This window comes from Poromitra crassiceps (assembly GCF_964638095.1).
Source record: "Poromitra crassiceps genome assembly, chromosome: 2".
Classification (NCBI taxonomy): Eukaryota; Metazoa; Chordata; class Actinopteri; order Beryciformes; family Melamphaidae; genus Poromitra; species Poromitra crassiceps.
The window spans coordinates 32,238,413-32,258,208 of record NC_139624.1 but is presented as its reverse complement, the minus strand read 5'-3'; the positions used below and the strand labels follow the sequence as shown (position 1 = coordinate 32,258,208).

Below are 19,796 nucleotides of genomic sequence, written 5' to 3'. Positions count from 1 at the left end.
TGCATATACTAAATCCCACTCATGTATATCTAACTCAGTATCTACAGTATTTAACATAACATAAATAATGTTAAATAAATAATATACCGTAATAGTACTGTTAAAATGTGCTAAAATAGTTGGGGGGAGAGGGAAAGAAGTAGTTGGGGACTATTTTTATTTTCATCCTAGAAAAGTTTGGGCACCCCTGTTGTAACGCATCATCCATCCTTCCATTTCCATGCCTGCATGTGGGCTGTGTGTCCCGACACGTCGCTCCCTCCCCGGTGGTCCCACACCTCAACTGATAAACTTTATCTACCCTGCCCATCATACAGGCTTTTAGGCTTTCTCTCTCTCTCTCTCTCTCTCACACACACACACACACACACACACACACACACACACACACACACACACACACACACACACACACACACACACACACACACACACACACACACACACACACAGCATGTGAGGACATTCATTGACATAATGCATTCCCGGGCTAGCCCCTAACCATCACAACTAAATGCCTAACCAAAACTATAACCTAAACCCAATTCTAACCTAACCCTTCAGGGATGCAAACTAGTCACCTTTAGGTGAAGTCACCTTTTTGATCCCAAAGTAGGGAACTTAAGTGAATGATTTCTGAGTAGTTTTATGTCCTGCTAACTGTCACCTTTTTCACTCTACATGAGTTTGTATCCCTGCTTAAAACCAAGTCTTAACCTTCAAGCAGTCCTTTGAAGGTGTGTGAGAAAGTGAGGACCGGCCAAAATGTCCACACTTTCCTAAAATGTCCTCACCTCCCAGGTATAAAACTCAAATTGGTCCTAAGCACACACACACACACACACACACACGCACACGCGCGCACGCACGCACGCACGCACACGCACACACACACACACACACACACACACACACACACACACACACACACACACACACACACACACAATCTCTGATTATAGTTTGTTTTTCTCTCACCAAAAAAGCAAAATTCATCACGATTCTCTATTTCCATATTGACCTCAAAACCAATATACAATAGTATTTTTCCTCTGTCTTGTTTTGATTTTTCATGCTTAAGATATCTTTATGTGGAATCTGCGGTGCGTGGCTGTCCTCACGAGGTGAATGGTGCAGTCTTTGTCCCCAAGTGTGTTTACTTGGGGCCCATGGTGGCCCTCTGTCTCTGCCTGCCTGTTTGCTTCATAGAGGAGGGGATGTTGTTGTTGGTCTGTGTTTGCAGAGCCAAGGACTTACAGTAACATGGGAGAAGGAACGTAGCACTGATAAAACAGAATAGACAGCAAGAGGACATTTTGTCATGCTTGTTGTGTTAAGACAGTGGTTCAAGTGAGGTCTGGGGACTCCCAGGGGTCCTTGAGGGGGTTCCAGGGGGTCCCCAGCAAAAATGGTAATACTTTATTTTCACTAGAATACGATAAGTAACACAATTATGACAGAATGTATGACTATTTTGGTCATGGGTTTCAGACACTTATTGTAATAAAACATCTAAAAGTGTGACAACCCTCCCACTCTCATCGCCCTGTTCTGCAGGAGCCTGGTTTCGGGGTCATTAGGCTGATTGGGTGCACCTGGGCCCGGTACACTCATTGGGCTTAAGAAGACCTTCAGACTATTTCGTTTCTCTCCCTCCCCACCGATGCACCTTTTGTTCTGTTCATTTGTTGAATGTAGTTTGTGTTGTCTATATTTCCCTGAGGTTGAGTTAATAAAAAATAGTTTTAACTTTCACTTTGGTGTGTGACTCCCCTCATATGTTACAACCCGGCTCAAGAAAGTAACAAATGAGCGGAGTCAAACACCAAAGTAAAAGTTAAAACAACGATTTATTAACTAAAACTAAGGGGAAATAACTACACAAACTACAAACGTGGGCGGATCACTGATGACATCACTCAAATCATTGTGATGTCACAATGTCAGTGTGAAGGCCTAAAATACACATTTGTTTCTTTTCCCCTGCACCAGATTCATTCCAGACCCTTGTGTTTCAGCAAATTTTGGACGCGATCGGAGCAACACTCCATAGTAGATGAACAGAAGAAAAAGGTGCATCTGTGAGGAGGGAGAGAGACTGAATGGTCTGAAGGTCTTCTAGCCCAATGTGTTCACTCGCACCAGGCCAGGTGCACCCAATCAGCATAATGACCCCAACAAAGGACAGGGCCAGGAGAGTGGGATGATTGTCACAAAAGCAAAAATCCTATCAGATGGGGGACCCTGGGACAAAATCTTATCAACTGGGGGTCCGTGGTCTAATTTGTCAGTTTAGGGGTTCTTGACATGAAAAAGTTTGAGAGCCACTGCATGGGTTAAGACAACAGTTTGGTGTGGTAATATTTCGTGAAAGGTTCACAGCATTGCTTAATGAACCTATCTAGTTTCTAAATGTCTCTAGAGCGGCACTATTCAAGTGGGATAATGGGTACTTGTGCTTGCAGACCCCCCCCCCACATACCAGCAAGGAATCTGTGTAGGAGTCTGATTAGGATCAGCTTGTGTGCATCAGGAAAGAAAACATCCATTATGACAGAGGCTTTCATTTAAGTAGCTCCATGTTCCCTATCTTCAGAGTGCCACTGAACCATCAAGCCCAGGGTACCAGCACTTGTCTAATTATTGGGTCGAATTCACACACACAGCCAAACACCTTTTTGTTGCGGGCACGTCATGCTTATGTGGCAGTGAGCGCCATCCTTCCATACTGGCACAGATCACTTGCACTCAACTGCTGGTCTCTCTGACGTCCGTCTACTACAGTAGTACACAATATCATGTTTTTCTTTAAGTCTGTGGTTTTGGTATAGGCCATTAGATAAAATGAGGAAATGAGAGCAGTTTCCGTGCAGGTCTGCGGAGGTGGGAAGCATAAACAGATAAATAGATGGACAGAAGGCGCTTTCCGGAGGTTCACCGCAGAGTTTCCTCTTGCGGGGCTGAGGGCTCCCTGTTGAATGCATTCCTCAAGCTATTAAGACAGAGACCTTCCTGATGCCCTGAGATGGTACAGTAAGGAGGCGGGCTTTGAAGAGCACTCTCGGGTACCTAAACACACAAAGTCTTCAACTGACATTTGAGTTTTTAGATGCTGTTTCTCTGCACCTGGGGATCAGTTCAGGCTATTCGTGTAAAGTTCACTTCTATTTCCCACAGTCAGAAACAAGAAGCAAGAGTTTTTCATGAGCTCTTAATCTGTGATGCCACACCAATGTACTAACCTGACATTGCCAGATGGGGGCGGTACCAATGTACTGCTCCATAAAGAATTAATTGGTACAGATGGAAAAGGTGACTGTGACAATATCAAATTGTTACCTCCGCTAAGGAGCTTATGTCTGTCTGTTTTGTCTGTCTGTTAGCGGGATTACAGAAAATCTACGGGCCCAATTTTCATGAAACTTGGTGGAAGGGTGTAGCATGGGCCAAGGAAGAAGCCATTACATTTGGGTGTGGATCCGATCCAATTCGCGTCAAGGAAGGGGGTAGGGCTGATTTTATTTTATTTTATTAAATGTTTGGTAAAAAGATAAAACATGACATGCATCTCAGAAACAACATCAAGGATAAAACACAATAAAGTCAAAGACTTGTTTCCATTGTGGCCCTGGGTCTCAGACAGACAAGTCAAAACATCAAAGAACAGGCATCAGTACATAAAATTACAGAACTACCAAACTAATTTACAATAAAATTATATAAAAAGCACACAAACATTGCTATGCTGTAACATTTTCTAGAAGCTAGGATTTTAAATTTAATTTAAATAAGAGCTGACTGCTAGTATTCTTAATCTGGAGGGGTAATATATTCCAGTTAACAGCTCCCCCAAACCTATAAAGAACATTTGCCCATATTCGTTTTGAACCTAGTCAAGCACAGATCAGCAATGCAGGCTCTAGTGTGGTGAGCATGAGTGTCTCCACTCTTCTGAAAATGATTACTGAGATACTCTGGGCCCTGTTGCTACAGATGTTATGGACTGTGCTGAGCTGCAGTTGATGCCTTGGCATCCAGAGGGAGCCAGCCCAACTGCTTAAAATGCTTTTTCCCTACATGAAGCCGTCGAGACTAGCCCCAAAGCTACCCTGATTAGTTTATTCTGGGAGACCTGCAACTTCTCTTTTAGAACTTTGGTCAGGCCTCCATACCATGAGCAGATTGCATAGTCAAAACAACACAAAACAAGAGAGTTGGCTAGTAAATGAAGACTGACTGCATCCAGAAATGGAGCTTCTCTGTCCAAGAATGTGGTTGTACCATTAACCTAGGGGAAATGGGCCATAGGGATAGGCAGGTCGTAGAGCAGCAACTATTTTTCATGGGGGGCCACATGAGAAACCCAGATTGTTGCCGGGGGCCGAACAAATATTGTCATGCCATAACATGCTCCCCCTTGGCAACATACTACGCAGCCATGGCATCAGTTTTCACTCGTATGCTGATGACACTCAAATGTATCTTCAAACCTCCCCCGACGCACACCTGGCCCTCACCCGTGCTACCAGGTGCCTTGATGACATTCATCTCTGGATGGCCAGCAACTCCCTCCAGCTAAATGGCAGTAAGACCGAAGCCATTCTCATCGGCACACCCCATCAAACCACACAGGCCGGTATCACCCACATCACCGTTGACAACCATTCCATCCCGCTCTCCTCACTTGTCACCAGCCTCGGTGTTAAATTTGACACATCACTGTCTTTTGATGCCCACATAAAATCGGTCTGCCAAACATCATTCTACCACCTGAGGAACATCTCCAAACTCAGGCCCTCACTCTCCAAATCTGATGCCGAAAGACTGGTCCATGCATTCATCACCTCACGCATCGACTACTGTAACTCACTGCTGGCAGGCCTCCCCGCCAAAAACATCCAGAGACTACAATATGTGCAAAACAGTGTCACAAAACCCGGAAAAGTCACCACATCACCCCAGTCCTCCACTCCCTCCATTGGTTACCAGTAAACCAGCGCATCATCTACAAAACCCTCCTGCTCGTCTACAAGGCCACCAACCACCTCGGGCCGACCTACCTCCGGGACCTCCTCTCCCCCCAAACCTCATCCCGGACTCTCAGATCTGGCAGCCAAAACCTGCTTGCAATCCCACGCACAAGGCTCTCAACCATGGGAAATCGTGCCTTTTGTGCACTGGGGCCACGCCTGTGGAATCTGCTCCCAGGATCCATCCGGGCCTCGGACTCCCTTGCTGCCTTCAAAAGCAGCCTAAAGACCCACCTTTTTCACGCTGCGTTCGACTAGGGCCTGTTTTTAAATTCCTCTATTTAAGTGTTTTTTTTTTTTTTTTTTTTTTTTTTTTTTTTTTTTTTTTTTAATTCTGTGTACTTTCTCTTGTGAAGCACCTTGGGATGTCAGTTTTGATTTGAAAGTGTGCTATACAAATACAATTCATTATTATTATTATTATTATAACCATTGACAGTACATAATATCATAACCCATGGATGGGCAACTTTGATGATAGAGAGGGCCACAAACAAATGTCCTCGCTACCAGATTTGGCTGAGGGCTGAACGGTGCCAGCATGAAAAATTTGGGGCATTTGAAGCCAGGTTTAGAGGAATAACTCATTTTAAATTAACAGTTGTGATGTCATTATTCAGTCTTAACCACCAATATTTTATCCTTTTCTCACTCACTCCTATGTCACCACCTGCTCTCCCTACAGGACTTGAAATTAACTTTTTTCACCACCTGCCAATATGGCTGCTAGATTTTAAAGTTACCAGCCAATTAGAATTTTCACTAGCCGAAATGTTTTTCTTGAAATAAACCAGAATATGAGTGGGTTAATTTTACCATAAGTATCAGTAAGTGGCCGGGATTCTCAAAGCCTGTGTTGAGGGTCACACGAACAAAAATGCACTCTTGAAGCTAAATAAATCCAAAACCAACAAGTTAATTATTTAAATTTCTACTTAATTTCTTACACATGAAATTACTTTTAGCCTTTTAGTCATAAAGATTATTGAAAGATATTCCATATCCCAGACTGAAATGCTATAACAGAAGAGTATTGGCCAGAATGACATGAAGATTTGGACACTTATTCAGCGGGTATCTTGCATGTTGCGTTCAGGTGCACTGTAAAAAAAAAATAAAAAAAAAATGCAATTCCATCCCTGTGTGGCCCGCGATGGAATTGCAAAAAAAACAAGGCCAGGTCGAAACCTGGCATAGGCCCGTGTGCTGCTAATTTGAGTGGGAAGAGGGAGAGGATTGAGATGGAGAGATGGATAAAACATAATTTTTATTGTATAGCTTCAATTAAATGCTTAGTTTATGAGTTTAATGCGGAAAATAAGCATTTTTCATTTGCCCCTGTCTGCTCTATAATCTCTATATAATAATATATAATATATATATATAAGCTCTATATAATAATAATATCGTCGATAAATATCCCTTTAAGAGCGCAGTGCATTCATGGGTAATCGCCTGCTGTGGCTAATATTAGCCGCTAGTTAGTTATGTTACATGGCAGTAAAACGCCACTGAATTACCAAATTGATATAACTTTTAACCATTTCGAGTAACACTGTTTCCATACGGATCACCAGCGTTAGTTTGTTGTTTATAACGTGGCTATATTCATAACGTTTTCTATCTCGGATGCGTTATTTCGAATCGCACATAGGTTACGCCTGGCGCAACCTATGTGGGTTTCAGGACGAAACAGACTCGAGCCACTAATGTCATCTTAAGAGCACAATATTCCTGGAATGCAAGTTTAACTAAACAGTTACATGTCCTCTGCATTCTACATAAAATTAAGATATTACGGGTTGTTTTATTTTGTATGTTACATACTTATTGACCAAGTTATGTTCAATTCAGCCAGGGTACAAGATACTGAGTGTAGGTGGCCATCTTTTCAAATCAAGTAGAATACCATTTAGGAAATGGCAAGCTGCAACAATAAGTCGCGTTAAACCGGACCTTGTACGCACAATTATTTTTTACAGTGGGGCATTCAAAAATAAGGTGGATAGCGCTCGGTCCGGACAGGACGGCGTCTGGGTCCGGATGCTGGACCGGAGTCCAGACTTTGAGGATCGCTGGCCTACACCATTCAGCATGCATTTCAGCTTCGGTGTACCGCCACCTACCGGACTGCAGAGAGGTGCAGGACCAGCGGCCAAATAGGCAAGTAAATAGGTGAGCAAATTCATTCCCGACAAACGGGAATCTAAGGCCCTGTGTGTTCTCCACACACGGGCCAAAAATGGCCGTATGTTGCCCATGTGTGTCGTAGAGAGTCAGGGTTCAAGGGGTGGGTAGGGGGAGTGGCTAGGTGTATCTGACTGGTGGGAGGGGGCATGGTCAGGAAAGTGGGTGAAGCTAGGGAAAAGGGGCTAGCAGTGGTAGAGAGTGTGGGTCAGGGTTAGGGTTCCGAACTTCCGATCCGACTCACAAAATTCGTATATCATCAGTTCTGTGCTCTACAAGTGCACTTTACAATGTTCTTCCCGTCTTTGAATCTCAAAAAATGAATTTAACCCACACAGTTACAGTAATGACAGTTACTCATTTCTAAATTTAACTGAGCCATAAGCAATTTCTCTTGTTGCTCAAGGATTTCATATAAGATATCTTTGCCTCTAATGGTATTAAGTGATTCATACAGTTTCCTCATTCTATCCTGAGAGGTATGTTTAGACATGATTTCATTGTAACATTCCTGTTGGATAACATCCTTGTAGAGAAGCTCATCCAAGATTTGTTTGACCTTTATCACCTTCTGGATCAGGACAAGCCGGTGTTTGTCCACAAAGTGATCAATCAGTGACAATGTACAAAGCAAAGAATCATTTACTCCCCTGTAACATTCAAAAGTTATTTAAGGACAAAGAATGTGGGTATAATTTAAGAGGGAAAAATAATTTTGAGAAACGCTATGTTCGTACAAATTTGAAGAGCATGAGCATTTCATTTGGTGGAGTGACTCTGTGGAACAGTTTGGATGATGAAATAAAACAAAGTAAAACTATTATACTGTTTAAGAAAAAGTTTAAAAATATTATGATTGAGGGATACAGAGAAGAGGAGGCCGCGGGGGGGGGGGGGGGGGGAGGGTGAGGGCACATGGTAATAGGGTACATTATGGCCCAGGTTAAAAGGGAAATAAGAAAATATGAAAAGTAATCAAATAGAATGTTGACAGAGACCTGATTTAAGTTTATTTATTTTTGAATTAAATAGGGGTAGGACCAGATAAGCAGAGGCTTCCTTCCTACTCCTTTTCGAACAAATATTGTTATTTCTATTGCAATTATGATTAATATTGTACATTATTGTTTTTCCTTTTTTTGTTTTAAAATGTTTTTAATGTATTGTGTATTATTATTATACTTATTATTTTTTATATTGTCTTTTATGTTAATGTTCGAAATAAACATTCATTCATTCATTCATTCATCATGAAGTCACTCCCTGGAATGAAAAATGTGACTGGTTTGAGTTCATAACAGGCTCTAATCAGCTTGTATTAGGCTATCTTACTTTTAAGGGATTGTTTTGTATCTGTCTGTCTGAAATTCATCAGCCAATCAACAAAATAAAATCTCAGATTTATAAAAAATTATCTAGAAAAATGTATTGCTTACTATGAATTTTGTAACCCTCTAACCCTCATTTAATTAAAAATGTATTTCCGCCATGTCAACCTATGTGGTCAATGGAAAATCCCTGCGGTAGTTTCTGGCTTTGCCCTTGGTTCACACCAGGCGCTATTCAGAAGCAGCGCTTAACAGAAGCTGAGTGCCACGCTAAACCGGTCACACCAGAAGCACTCTCTTTTCCACAACGCCTCGCTCGGCGCTCCCCTCCCCCCGCTCACAACTTGCATTGACTTCATGCCTGGCAGCTCGGGGGCAGCGCGCTGCACACTTGAAACATAGAACAGAAGCTGAAACTATCACTGTAGCATAGCTTCAACGTGGATCTAGCGTGGCGTGGGGCTGGTGTGAACGGTCTCGCCTGTTAACAAGGACGCCGAAATGAAACTGCCACAGTGCTGCATAGCTTCAGCGTATGGCGTGAACGAGGGAGGGCTTATTTGCAGTAGCCAGTGTGAAACCAGTGATCACTCCACATACAGCAGGGCCACAGGCAGTGTACCAAACACTTACTGCAGAGTCACCTCTTATTTCTTCACCTACCTCTCACACCAGATGCTGCAGCTGAGGATCCTGTGTCTGCAAGCCCCCAGTACTTGGTTATGCCATTCGGGCTTACTAACGCCCCCGCCGTCTTCCAGGCTCTCATAAATGACATTCTGAGGGATATGATCGGCCTCTTCGTTTTTGTCTACTTGGATGATATCCTCATCTTCTCACAGGATTTCGAAGACCATCAACAACATGTCCGCCTAGTGCTCCAACGGCTGTTGGAGAACAGCCTCTTCGTCAAAGCTGAGAAGTGTGAATTTCATGCTTCCACTGTGTCCTTTCTCGGGTATGTGATTGCCGAAGGTGAGTTACGCATGGATCCCGCCAAGGTCGCGGCTGTGGCTGATTGGCCTGAACCCTCCACCTTGAAAAAGCTTCAACGGTTCCTGGGGTTTGCCAATTTCTATCGACGGTTTATCCGCAACTACGGCCGTGTGGCTGCCCCGCTTACCGCCCTCACCTCCACCTCTACTCCGTTTCGGTGGACGCCCCAGGCCAAGACTGCTTTTGGCGAGCTCAAGCGCCGTTTCTCTACAGCTCCCGTGCTCTCCCAACCTGACCCAGAACTGCAGTTCATCGTTGAGGTTGATGCCTCGGAGACTGGAATTGGGGCTGTCCTCTCTCAACGCTCTCCTGGGGATCATAAGGTCCATCCTTGTGCCTTTTTCTCGTGTAAGCTTTCACCTGCAGAAGCCAATTATAATGTCGGCGACCGTGAGCTGCTGTCAGTTAAGTCGGCTCTTGAGGAGTGGCGTCACTGGCTGGAGGGTTCCAAGCTCCCGTTCGTCGTGTGGACGGACCACAAGAACCTGGCCTACATCCAAGCTGCTAAAAGATTGAATTCTCGACAAGCCAGGTGGACCTTGTTTTTTAGGTTCAACTTCACCTTAACTTACCGACCTGGCTCTAAGAACGTCAAGCCAGATGCCCTGTCCCGCCAGTTCTCTGCTGACATACGGACTGAGCCCGAACCGGTTTTGCCTGCGGCCTGTTTTGTGGCGACGGTAACGTGGGAGATTGAATCGCGTGTCCGTCTAGCCCAACAGGGCCAGCCTGACCCAGAGGGCGTTCCGCCGGGACGTCTATTCGTTCCAGACTCCGTCCGTTCTGAGGTTCTTCTGTGGGGGCACTCGACGCGGCTTACTTGTCACCCTGGGGTTAGACGAACCCTTGCCTTCATCCGCAGGCGCTTCTGGTGGCCCGCCATGGAGGGGGATACTAGGGAATTTGTCGCCGCTTGCCCGGTCTGTGCCCAGAACAAGACTTCGACCAGGCCTTCGTCAGGCCTCCTTCGCCCCCTTCCTATACCTCGTCGCCCTTGGTCTCATATGGCCATGGGCTTTATAACCGGACTCCCTCCATCCGACGGGAAGACAGTCATCTTGACCGTCATTGACCGATTCTCTAAGTGGGCTCATTTTATCCCACTCCCTAAGCTCCCGTCCTCCAAGGAGACTGCGGACCTTTTAGTTTTACACGTGTACCGAGCACATGGCATTCCGTCTGACATTGTGTCCGATCGGGGACCCCAGTTCATTTCTCAGGTTTGGAAGGCCTTCTGTTTGGCTCTTGGTACGACTGTCAGCCTCTCCTCGGGTTATCACCCGCAGACTAATGGCCAAGCCGAGAGGGTAAAAAAAAAACATGGCAGGCCGTCAAACCCACCTAGAGGTCACTCATATTGTCATTTTTGCACAAATATTGGACACCCCTGTGTCGAAAGTGGCAGCACAAACGATATGCACACGCTCAGGAAGACCCCCTCTATCACATCACGCTCTCAGCTAACCTCGGGAGGAGTAAAAGAAAATATGGCGGCCCGTCAAACCCACCCAAACGCCCTATGGTGACATTTCTGGACAGCCGTTGGACAGTGGACACCCCTGTGTTGAAAGTGGCAGCACAAACAATATATGCATGCGCTCGGGTAGACCCCCTCTATCACAGCACACTCTCAGCTAACCTCGGGAGGAGTAAAAAAAACATGGCAGGCCGTCAGCCCACCCAGAGGTCACTCATATTATCATTTCTGTACAAATATTGGACACTGTACACCCCTGTGTCGAACTTGCTTTGCCCGGGGGCCACTTTCGTGAAATGTTAGAAGGCCAGGGGCCAGTTAATAAACAAACAATATACATTTTTCTGTAGCGGATTGTAGGTTTTTGGGATGTCAGCCGGAGTTTAGTCTGACAATGTTGTGCACACCGGATAGTTAGTTAGGTTAAGTTTAAGTTAGTTAGTTATAAGTACATACATAAGTGCCTGGGTAGCGAGCAGACGGCGGTATTTGACAATTTAGCAGCTAAATCATAGATTATTGAAAGATATTCCATATTCCAGATATTTTTAGTATGCTTGATGACGCCTATAACAGCAAATGGCTACCTCTAGATCAGTGACTCATTACTGCAAAGGCAACAAGTCAGTCAAGTGAAACGGTTCACAACTTCACAGTAGGCTAATGGAAAGAAAACAGCCACAGATGTTGTGTTATCATTTCTTTATTTAAATACATATTTACAATTGGTTAGAAAATCAACAACACCACAACATTCAGTGAAATGTAAATTTGCCATACAGCACGTGTGTTTCTGTGTGTGTGTGTGTGTGTGTGTGTGTGTGCGTGCATTTTTTTTTGCGTGCATGCGTGCGTGTGTGTGTGTGTGCGCGTGCATGCGTGTGAATGTGCACGTGTGTTCTGTGTTGGCAGTCAGCAGCAGAGTCGGGGTCCCTTACTCAAAAAAGTAATGTATTACACATTACACATTACTTTCAAAAGAAGTAATGCCTTACTTTACTTGATTACTCCCTGGAGAAAGTCATTCGTTACACTACTCGTTACATTACTTTTGCGTTACTCCGTAACATCGCCTGAGATGCATTGTCACGTAATTTGCCAGTTAACAATCCAACATTAAACCTTATATGCCCATATATTAGCACAAATCTCTATCGTAATAAGGTAGGTTGCAAAACTTTTCCTGTCTGATGGTGGCTGTCCATTCCCTGCCATTTGTATTTTGCTCAATATGTTTCTGAAAAATGGCGATTCTACTGTTGAAACTGGCAACATTTCCTCCTACGAGGCAACAAGCCTGTCCATCTCTGATTTTGTGAAAAGCAAGCTTTTGCTGCTTGCTTGGGGTCGAGGCGGGCGACTCAGCTTGGCTCTGCAACCAACTTTGTGTTAGCATGTTGCCTCTGCAGATGCTTTGAGAGGTTTGATGTCGTGTTCGCAGCGGTAGCTAGCTGCTTCTGTCCAGGGCAAAGTTTGCAGTGTCACATTCTTGTCCTTCCAGGCAACAAATTATCTCCACCCCTGAAAAGATGTTGTAGAAGATGGCGTTTTTTGGCAGATTGCAATCCAATTATTAAGGAGCATACCGCCACTGCGCCCACTTCACTATAGACGGTTTTAACTTGACAACAAAAACATTCTAAATTGAACCCCCGCTCACTTCCTGTTGCAGTGTTTGCTATGGACATAAAAGAAAAAAAAACATTCAAGTGCAGGACTGACCATTCCATGAAAACCGTCTATACAGCTGAGCAGCGAAAACAAAAGTAACGATGTCGAGTGAATATTTCTGCAGTTTGCCGAATGCAGAGAAAAAGGAAGTGCTGTGGGGTTGCTCTCTGGTGAAAACCATCTATAAGACGTATTTGCGAGGGGTATTTACAGACCCCATTGTTGTATGTGGGTTTCTCTTATGGTTTACATGTCATTTCATTTTATTTTGTCCAATATTAAAATATTCCAGAATTGCATGTTGTGTTAAAAATAAATATTATTTCTATCTAACACTTTTTAGCCTGATTTAATTGTAAAACAGAGTGTAAAAATATATGCCTCACAGCTTTCTGGGAAATTGAACCTGTGGAAGAGGAAAGTGGACAGAGTTCCCAGCATGCCCTGGGGTAGTGTGTTCTGTTTGTAGATTTGTTTGTCAATTGTTTGTTTGTCAATATGTTTTGGAGGTTAAAATGATTTCCTGTTCTATATGCATGATGTTAGTTATCTGCAAAGTTATGTTTCGACTAATAGTGCTGTTCTGCATACTAATACAAAGTTGAAATGTTGGCACCATGGGTGATTCTGGTGTGCAGTTAAGTGACACCCCGTCTCTGAGGACCTGCTATTAAACTGAAGATCTTTTCTCTCTATACTTATCTTGCTAGTATGCAAGTAATGATTTAAGTGTTTGGTTAGTAACTGTAATGTGATTACTGCACTTAGGGACGGTAGTGCCTTACACTACTCGTTACTGACAAAAGTAATGTGATGTGAGCCCCAACACTGGTCAGCAGGCCTGTAGTTCACCAAGCTCTTGCAGGAGAGCATCTCTTTCCATCTCTAACATGGAAATCTGTCGATTCTTCTCACTCACTTCCTGAGAAAGAGAAAACACAAAGAAACACTGATCATATCTCATCTGGATGTAACAGGCTAAATTATTAGGAAGTAATGTAATAAAACAAAAGCAAAAGCCTTCTCTGAATGAGAGAGGGCGCGTTTATCTCAAAAGAAACAAATGAAAAATATCATGTATAAAGCCTTGGATTGAGGTTTGTCTTTCAGCTTGTGATGAGTTCACATAGCCTACAGTGTGAGAAAGAGGAAAACTACTACGATTGGTTTCTCAAAAGCATCTCCTGGAATTATCAATCAAATGAATGGTGATCTCAACACAAATATACTTTATTTCAGAATGGAGTCATCCTCCAAAGGATTTAAAAGTCTAAGATTATCAATTTTATTGGGATTACTGGTATACCCATCATTAAAAAGCTATATAACAATATGCTTCATTACAGCAAATCAATTCACCAAAATGCTGTGGACTTGCAGAGAATAGGCAAGTGACGTAAGTGTGTGAGAGCAACGCAATGCATTGTTGGCTCCCATGATACGATAATCTTTTTGAATGAGGGCCAGATAGATCTGGGGGGGCAGCTGCTTCTCGCATCATAGGGTTATAAAACCCCCCCACATACAATACTGTTATGGAATGGAATTGGTGCCAATAATCATCATTCCTCCTCCCGCAATAAACAGCAGCATTTCCAGCCAATATGAAATGAATATTGAATGAAGCCAGGAGTCAGGAAGTTGTCTTACAAGAATGTATTCAGCCAAACATATAGGCTACCCCTGTAAACTGCATTACAGGGGGATTCCGATCTTCTCAGTATACATGATGTAGGCTATAGCAGTGATACTCAACTTGCGGCCCGCGATGGAATTGCAAAAAAAAAAAAAAAAAAAAACAGTACAGTACAGTGCACCTGAACGCAACATGTAAGATACCCCCTGAATAAGTGTCCAAATGTTCATGTCATTCTGGCCAATACTCCACTTCTGTTATAGCGTTTCAGTCTGGAATATGGAATATCTTTCAATAATCTATGATTTAGCTGCTAAATTGTCAAATACCACCATCTGCTCGCTACCCAGGCACTTATGTATGTACTTAACCTAACTTAACCTAACTAACTATCCGGTGTGCACAACATTGTCAGACTAAACTCCGGCTGACACCCCAAAAACCTACAATCCGCTACAGAAAAATGTATATTGTTTGTTTATTAACTGGCCCCTGGCCTTCTATCATTTCACGAAAGTGGCCCCCGGGCAAAGCAAGTTGAGTATCCCTGATGTATAGAATACAGAGGGTCATAGATGCAGTGAAGATTCAACAGTTGTCATGGATTCTTATGGCACATTCCTTTATCGCAAAATAACTGGGATGTTGAGGCTAAATGACGTCACATCCGTTTTGTTAGCATTCCATTTGCAGAAAACTTGAGCTGGGAAGTTCACTGTTCATTGGTCAGATCCAGTCGCTAGCCAGGCTAGCCATTGTTAGCAATAACAGTTGATAACATGGCATTTCGCGGCATTTTGCGCATACAAACACTGCAGCCTCATGTCCACACTGATAGATGTTATGCAGTGCTGTGTGTACAGCTGATTTAATGAGACACAAACAAAACAGAAGTGCTAAACAACATTACTACGATTATAACTACTGTTGTTGTGCGGCGCAGCCATCTTGGATTTTTTTGGTCGGGGCTGCTGAGGCTCCCATGAGTTTGGAATGGGAAATACCAGCTCTGGTGACATCACCGTCCCAGCTCATGACCTTTGAAGTCGTAAGATTACCAGTTCCCAGTTATAAAGGAATGCACGATTATACAGTAGGCTGAGAGGAGAGAGAAGGGAGCGGGGAATCTGAAGCACACAGCACACTCAAGATTGTGTACTGCATGTGTAGACTAAGCCATGAGAGACTGACAGGTGGACAGCGGGCTCTGTAGGTCACAAAAGGCACATGAGTGACATGACTGAAGATGGATAAAATTACTATTTTCTATGTATCTTGCACATTCTATGGCCAGCCTAGTTGTAATATATTGTCATGTCATGGTGGCTTTGGGTCATTTATAAATTAAATTAATTGTTTTTTTCTAACGATTTTGTTGTACCGCTATTTTACATTGAAGTTAACGGCGAGTGGCACAGTGTATCAGGAGCACCCACAATGCCTTGCGTTGCGCACACACATACATGACGTGGTTGCCTATTCTCTATTGCAGGGGTTTTCAAAGTCTGAGACTATGGGCCTCCCCCCAGACAAAGCTTGGAAAAATGAGCCCCGCCCTCGCTCAAATCCTGGATGCCTATGGGATCATGATTATGTTATTTGATCCCATACACACTCAACAATTGAGCCAAGATAGTCTGATATTGCTGTTACATACATAAAAGGACTGTCTGAAGGCATTTATTAGTTTCTGACTCTGGGAAAATGGGAAAAACTGTCAAATTCCCCCAAACTACTGTGTCTCTGAACAAAATCACACACATTTAAGCTATTCTATGATCTCCTTTTTAATAACAAATTTTCGCTTCCATTCACTGAGCGTCCCCTGAAACTGCTTGTAGCCCTGCTGGGCAGGCCCACCTCCCATTTGAAAACTCGTGCTCTACTGGAAAATCCCATGTCCTGCTCTTCTCACCTGAGTCAGTACTGTGTTGTGCCAGCGGAGGTCAGTGTCTGCCACCGCGTCAGGCAGAGAGGGGGTGCTGCTGACGTTGGGCTCGCTCATCACTCTGCCCAGGGAGCCGTTCACCCGCTGGATATGAGACCTCAGGAGGCAGGAACACGCCTAGAGCCAGAGAAGAGAAGAAGAGATGTAGGCTGGAGGAGTGGTCAGGAGAGGGACCCTCCTGTAACTGACGGGTCACAAGTTTGATCTTCTGATATAACTCCAGCAGTCCTGATATACATATTGTTATTGAAAGCCATCTGGGAATATAGCCATTGTTTAGGCTTCTGTTCTCTCTATGGAAATTTCCACAGCTGCACCTCCATTTACAGACCCAATCCCAAATGTCATGAAATATCCCTTCAAGTCCATACCTGGGTCATTTTTTTTTTTTTATATATATTTTCCCCCCCAGATTTTTGTATCCCATTTTATCCCCCATTAGTGCTCATTTGATTTCTCAATCCTGGTTGCTAATCCATTCTCTGCCGATCTGGGGAGAGCCGAGACTGGCTCCATGCTTCCTCCGAGACATGGGCAGTCAGTCAGCCGCTTCTTTTCACCTGACAGAGGAAGCTTCACCGGTACGACATAGCACGTGGGAGGTTCACGCTATTCCAACCAGTTCCCCTCCCTCTGAACAGGCACCCTTAACGACCAGAGGAGGAACCACATTAGCAACCAGGATACTGCATGTTTTTGTGAAGGGGGTTCCTATATGAAGGAAACCCCCGGGAGGCACGGGGAGAACATGCAAATTCCACACAGAAAGGCCCTTTTGCCGACCCCACCCGGGTGGTGGGCACTCGAGGACATGCGGACGGGCACGCATTCCTTCAGCGTTCACCTCGTCCCCAGGTGGGAATCGAACCCAAAAAATGAATTGCGTTCTGGCAAACTTGAACTTACTTGGATTAGTAACATAATTAGTAATATAATTACTGTTTTGGAGAATGTAATCGCTAACGCTTTAGAATACTGCCCGCAATTTACAGGGTAAGTACAGGGTACAAAATCTGTACTTACAGGGTAAGTACTGTATTCTAAAGCAGTGTTCATTCCCTCCTAGTTACATAGTAATTACAGTGTAACTACAGAGGCACGGGCTAAAGCAGTGTTAATTCCCTCGTAGTTACATAGTAACTACAGTGTAACTACAGAGGCGCGGGCTATATTCTAAAGCAGTGTTAATTCCCTCGTAGTTACATAGTAACATAGTAACTACAGTGTAACTGCAGAGGCGCGGGCTATATTCTAAAGCAGTGTTAATTTCCTCATAGTTGCATAGTAACTACACTGTGACTACAGGGGCACAGGCTGTATTCTAAAGCAGTGTCATTTCCCTCCTAGTTACATAGTAATTACATGTCATTACAGGGTAACTACATGATTTCTTTCCAGTTGTGGCTCTCAAGGACAAAGTACATAGAAATTAGGACGCAGTCTCCCAAGCGCTGCAAACCAGCCACACGCCTCAAAATCCACCAAGACCTCGGGAAAGCCTGGCATGGATTCTGCCCCGATGCCCCGTGCTGGATGGAACTTGGGCACTGCTGCCTTCAGCACTCTGGACAGCGCTCAAAGCCCGGTGCAGATCACATGTTGAAGTGGATGGGATTTCAACACTTCTGAGAGTAATTGATAGCTGGCCAGTCATCACATGTACTTTGTGTTGTGTTGTGTTGTGTTGTGTTGTGTTGTGTTGTGTTGTGTTGTGTTGTGTTGTGTTCTGTTGTGTGTCGGTCAGGTTTGTGACAAATCATGACAGACAGACACCGTTCATCCGTCCGTCCACCTAGCCAATTTTATTATAGGATTATTATTCGTGACTCGTGAGACTATGAGTAATATGTTCCTTTTGTATAAAGATAAATGGTCTGTTGATTTATGATATAAACCAAAGCTAAGAACCTACCATCTCATAAAAGACAGTTACTGCGTAGAGCCTTATGTAAAGTTAGATTTGGATAGACGAAAATGGTCCCTGTGTGCACAGTTACGATCTGGAACTTTGCCCTTGGCACTGGAGACTGGTAGCTTTAATGCTATCCCTGAAAAAGACAGACTCTGTTTGCTTTGTGACTTGTGTGAAATTGAGAACGATATTCATTTTCTATTCTATTGTACAGCTTATGATGATACGAGAGAGATACTTTTCAGTCAAATGTTCTCCATTTATGTTTTTTTTTTTTTTAGATGGATGATTATGAAAAACTTGAGTTGTGTTTCAACAAAGGGACCTTCTTTGTAGGAAATTGTATTTCCCAGGCCTGGGAGCAAAGGCAGAATGTTCTGTTCAGAAAGTAATGATCTGTTTTTTTGTTTAAGGAGTTGTACTGCGATTTAGTTGTATTTTTATAGTGCTAGCTTACCGGTATGATCTACTGTATATCTTCTGTGTCTTGTAAGCCCATATGGGTTGGGCACTGTTAAGTGCATGACACAATTAATAAAAACAAATCAATCAATCAATCAATCAATCAATTAGTTATGACCCCAATACACAACCCCAGCCTGGTTCCTCAGCTCCATACCTCTGCTGCTCCTTCCTGCCTGGACCCAGCCCCAGTCTTGGCCTCGATGCCGGTCTGCCGGATCCGGTTCTCCTCCAGCCGCTGGTGGTACCAGAGTCGGGCCTTCTCCAGAGCCTCCAGACTGGACCACAGAGAGTCCTTCTCCCTCTCCAGATCCTTCAGACGCTTAATCTGAAACAAGAGGGAGACAGTTAGATGCGGTCCTTCAACTTGTTTCACACTATAACCCAAAGTCTAGAATTGTATTGTATTGTATTTGTAACTAGGCATCTCACGCGCTACGTGCACTCGATTCCTAGGCTCGCCTGCCATGCGGGCTCGCTACCTCGGCCGCTGTGCGGCCTTGCTTGTCCTGCAGCTTCCCAAGCTGGCCCTGCAGCTCGCATTCGTAGCTCGGCCGCTGGGCGGCCTTGCCCGCAGCTCGGCTGCTGTGGCCTTGCCTCCCCTATTGGCGTGCATCTCCCTCAGTCTCTATTCCCCCCTCTCTCTCCCTCTCCTCTCTGTCCCTCCCTCTCCTCTCTCTCCCTCAGTCTCTCTTGTGAGCCTCCTCAGTCTCTCCCGTGATCCTCAGACTGATGACATCATCACTGATGACATCATCACTTATGGCATCACTGATAATGTCATCAGTGGGACTGATGTCATCAGTGGTTTATGAAATCACTGATGATGTCACAGTGGTTTATGACATCACTGATGATGTCACAGTGGGATTTATGACATCACTGATGACATCACAGTGGGACATGGGACAGAGAAACAGAGAAACAAGGCAACAGACAGAGCCCCAGCTCCCATTAATATACTGATGATGATGATGATGTTGCCCCCCCCCTTCAGTGGGCCTGAAACGCACTATTTGTGCTTTTCCGAATACTAGATTGAGATTAGGCTGCACCCCACTGTGTAAATGTGTGTTATATGGTGGCAGAAGCATGAGCAGCACAGCACTGTCTGTTGTTTTCCAGCGGGCCCAATTGCCTTTGTCTGTC

General features: G+C 44.2%; 1 protein-coding gene across 1 annotated transcript in view; it reads right to left on the bottom strand.

Annotated features, from left to right (window-relative positions):
- Window positions 1–13,509: 13,509 nt before the first annotated feature.
- Window positions 13,510–19,796, bottom strand: part of sapcd1 (suppressor APC domain containing 1) — a 9,060-nt gene continuing 2,773 nt past the window's right edge. The window contains exons 2-4 of the mRNA XM_083656382.1: window positions 18,805–18,975; window positions 16,241–16,390; window positions 13,510–13,611 (exon numbers count right to left, since the gene is read on the bottom strand). Coding sequence (XP_083512508.1) covers window positions 13,522–13,611; window positions 16,241–16,390; window positions 18,805–18,975 — 411 coding nt within the window. The 3' untranslated portion in view covers window positions 13,510–13,521. The remainder of the gene's footprint in view (window positions 13,612–16,240; window positions 16,391–18,804; window positions 18,976–19,796) is intronic.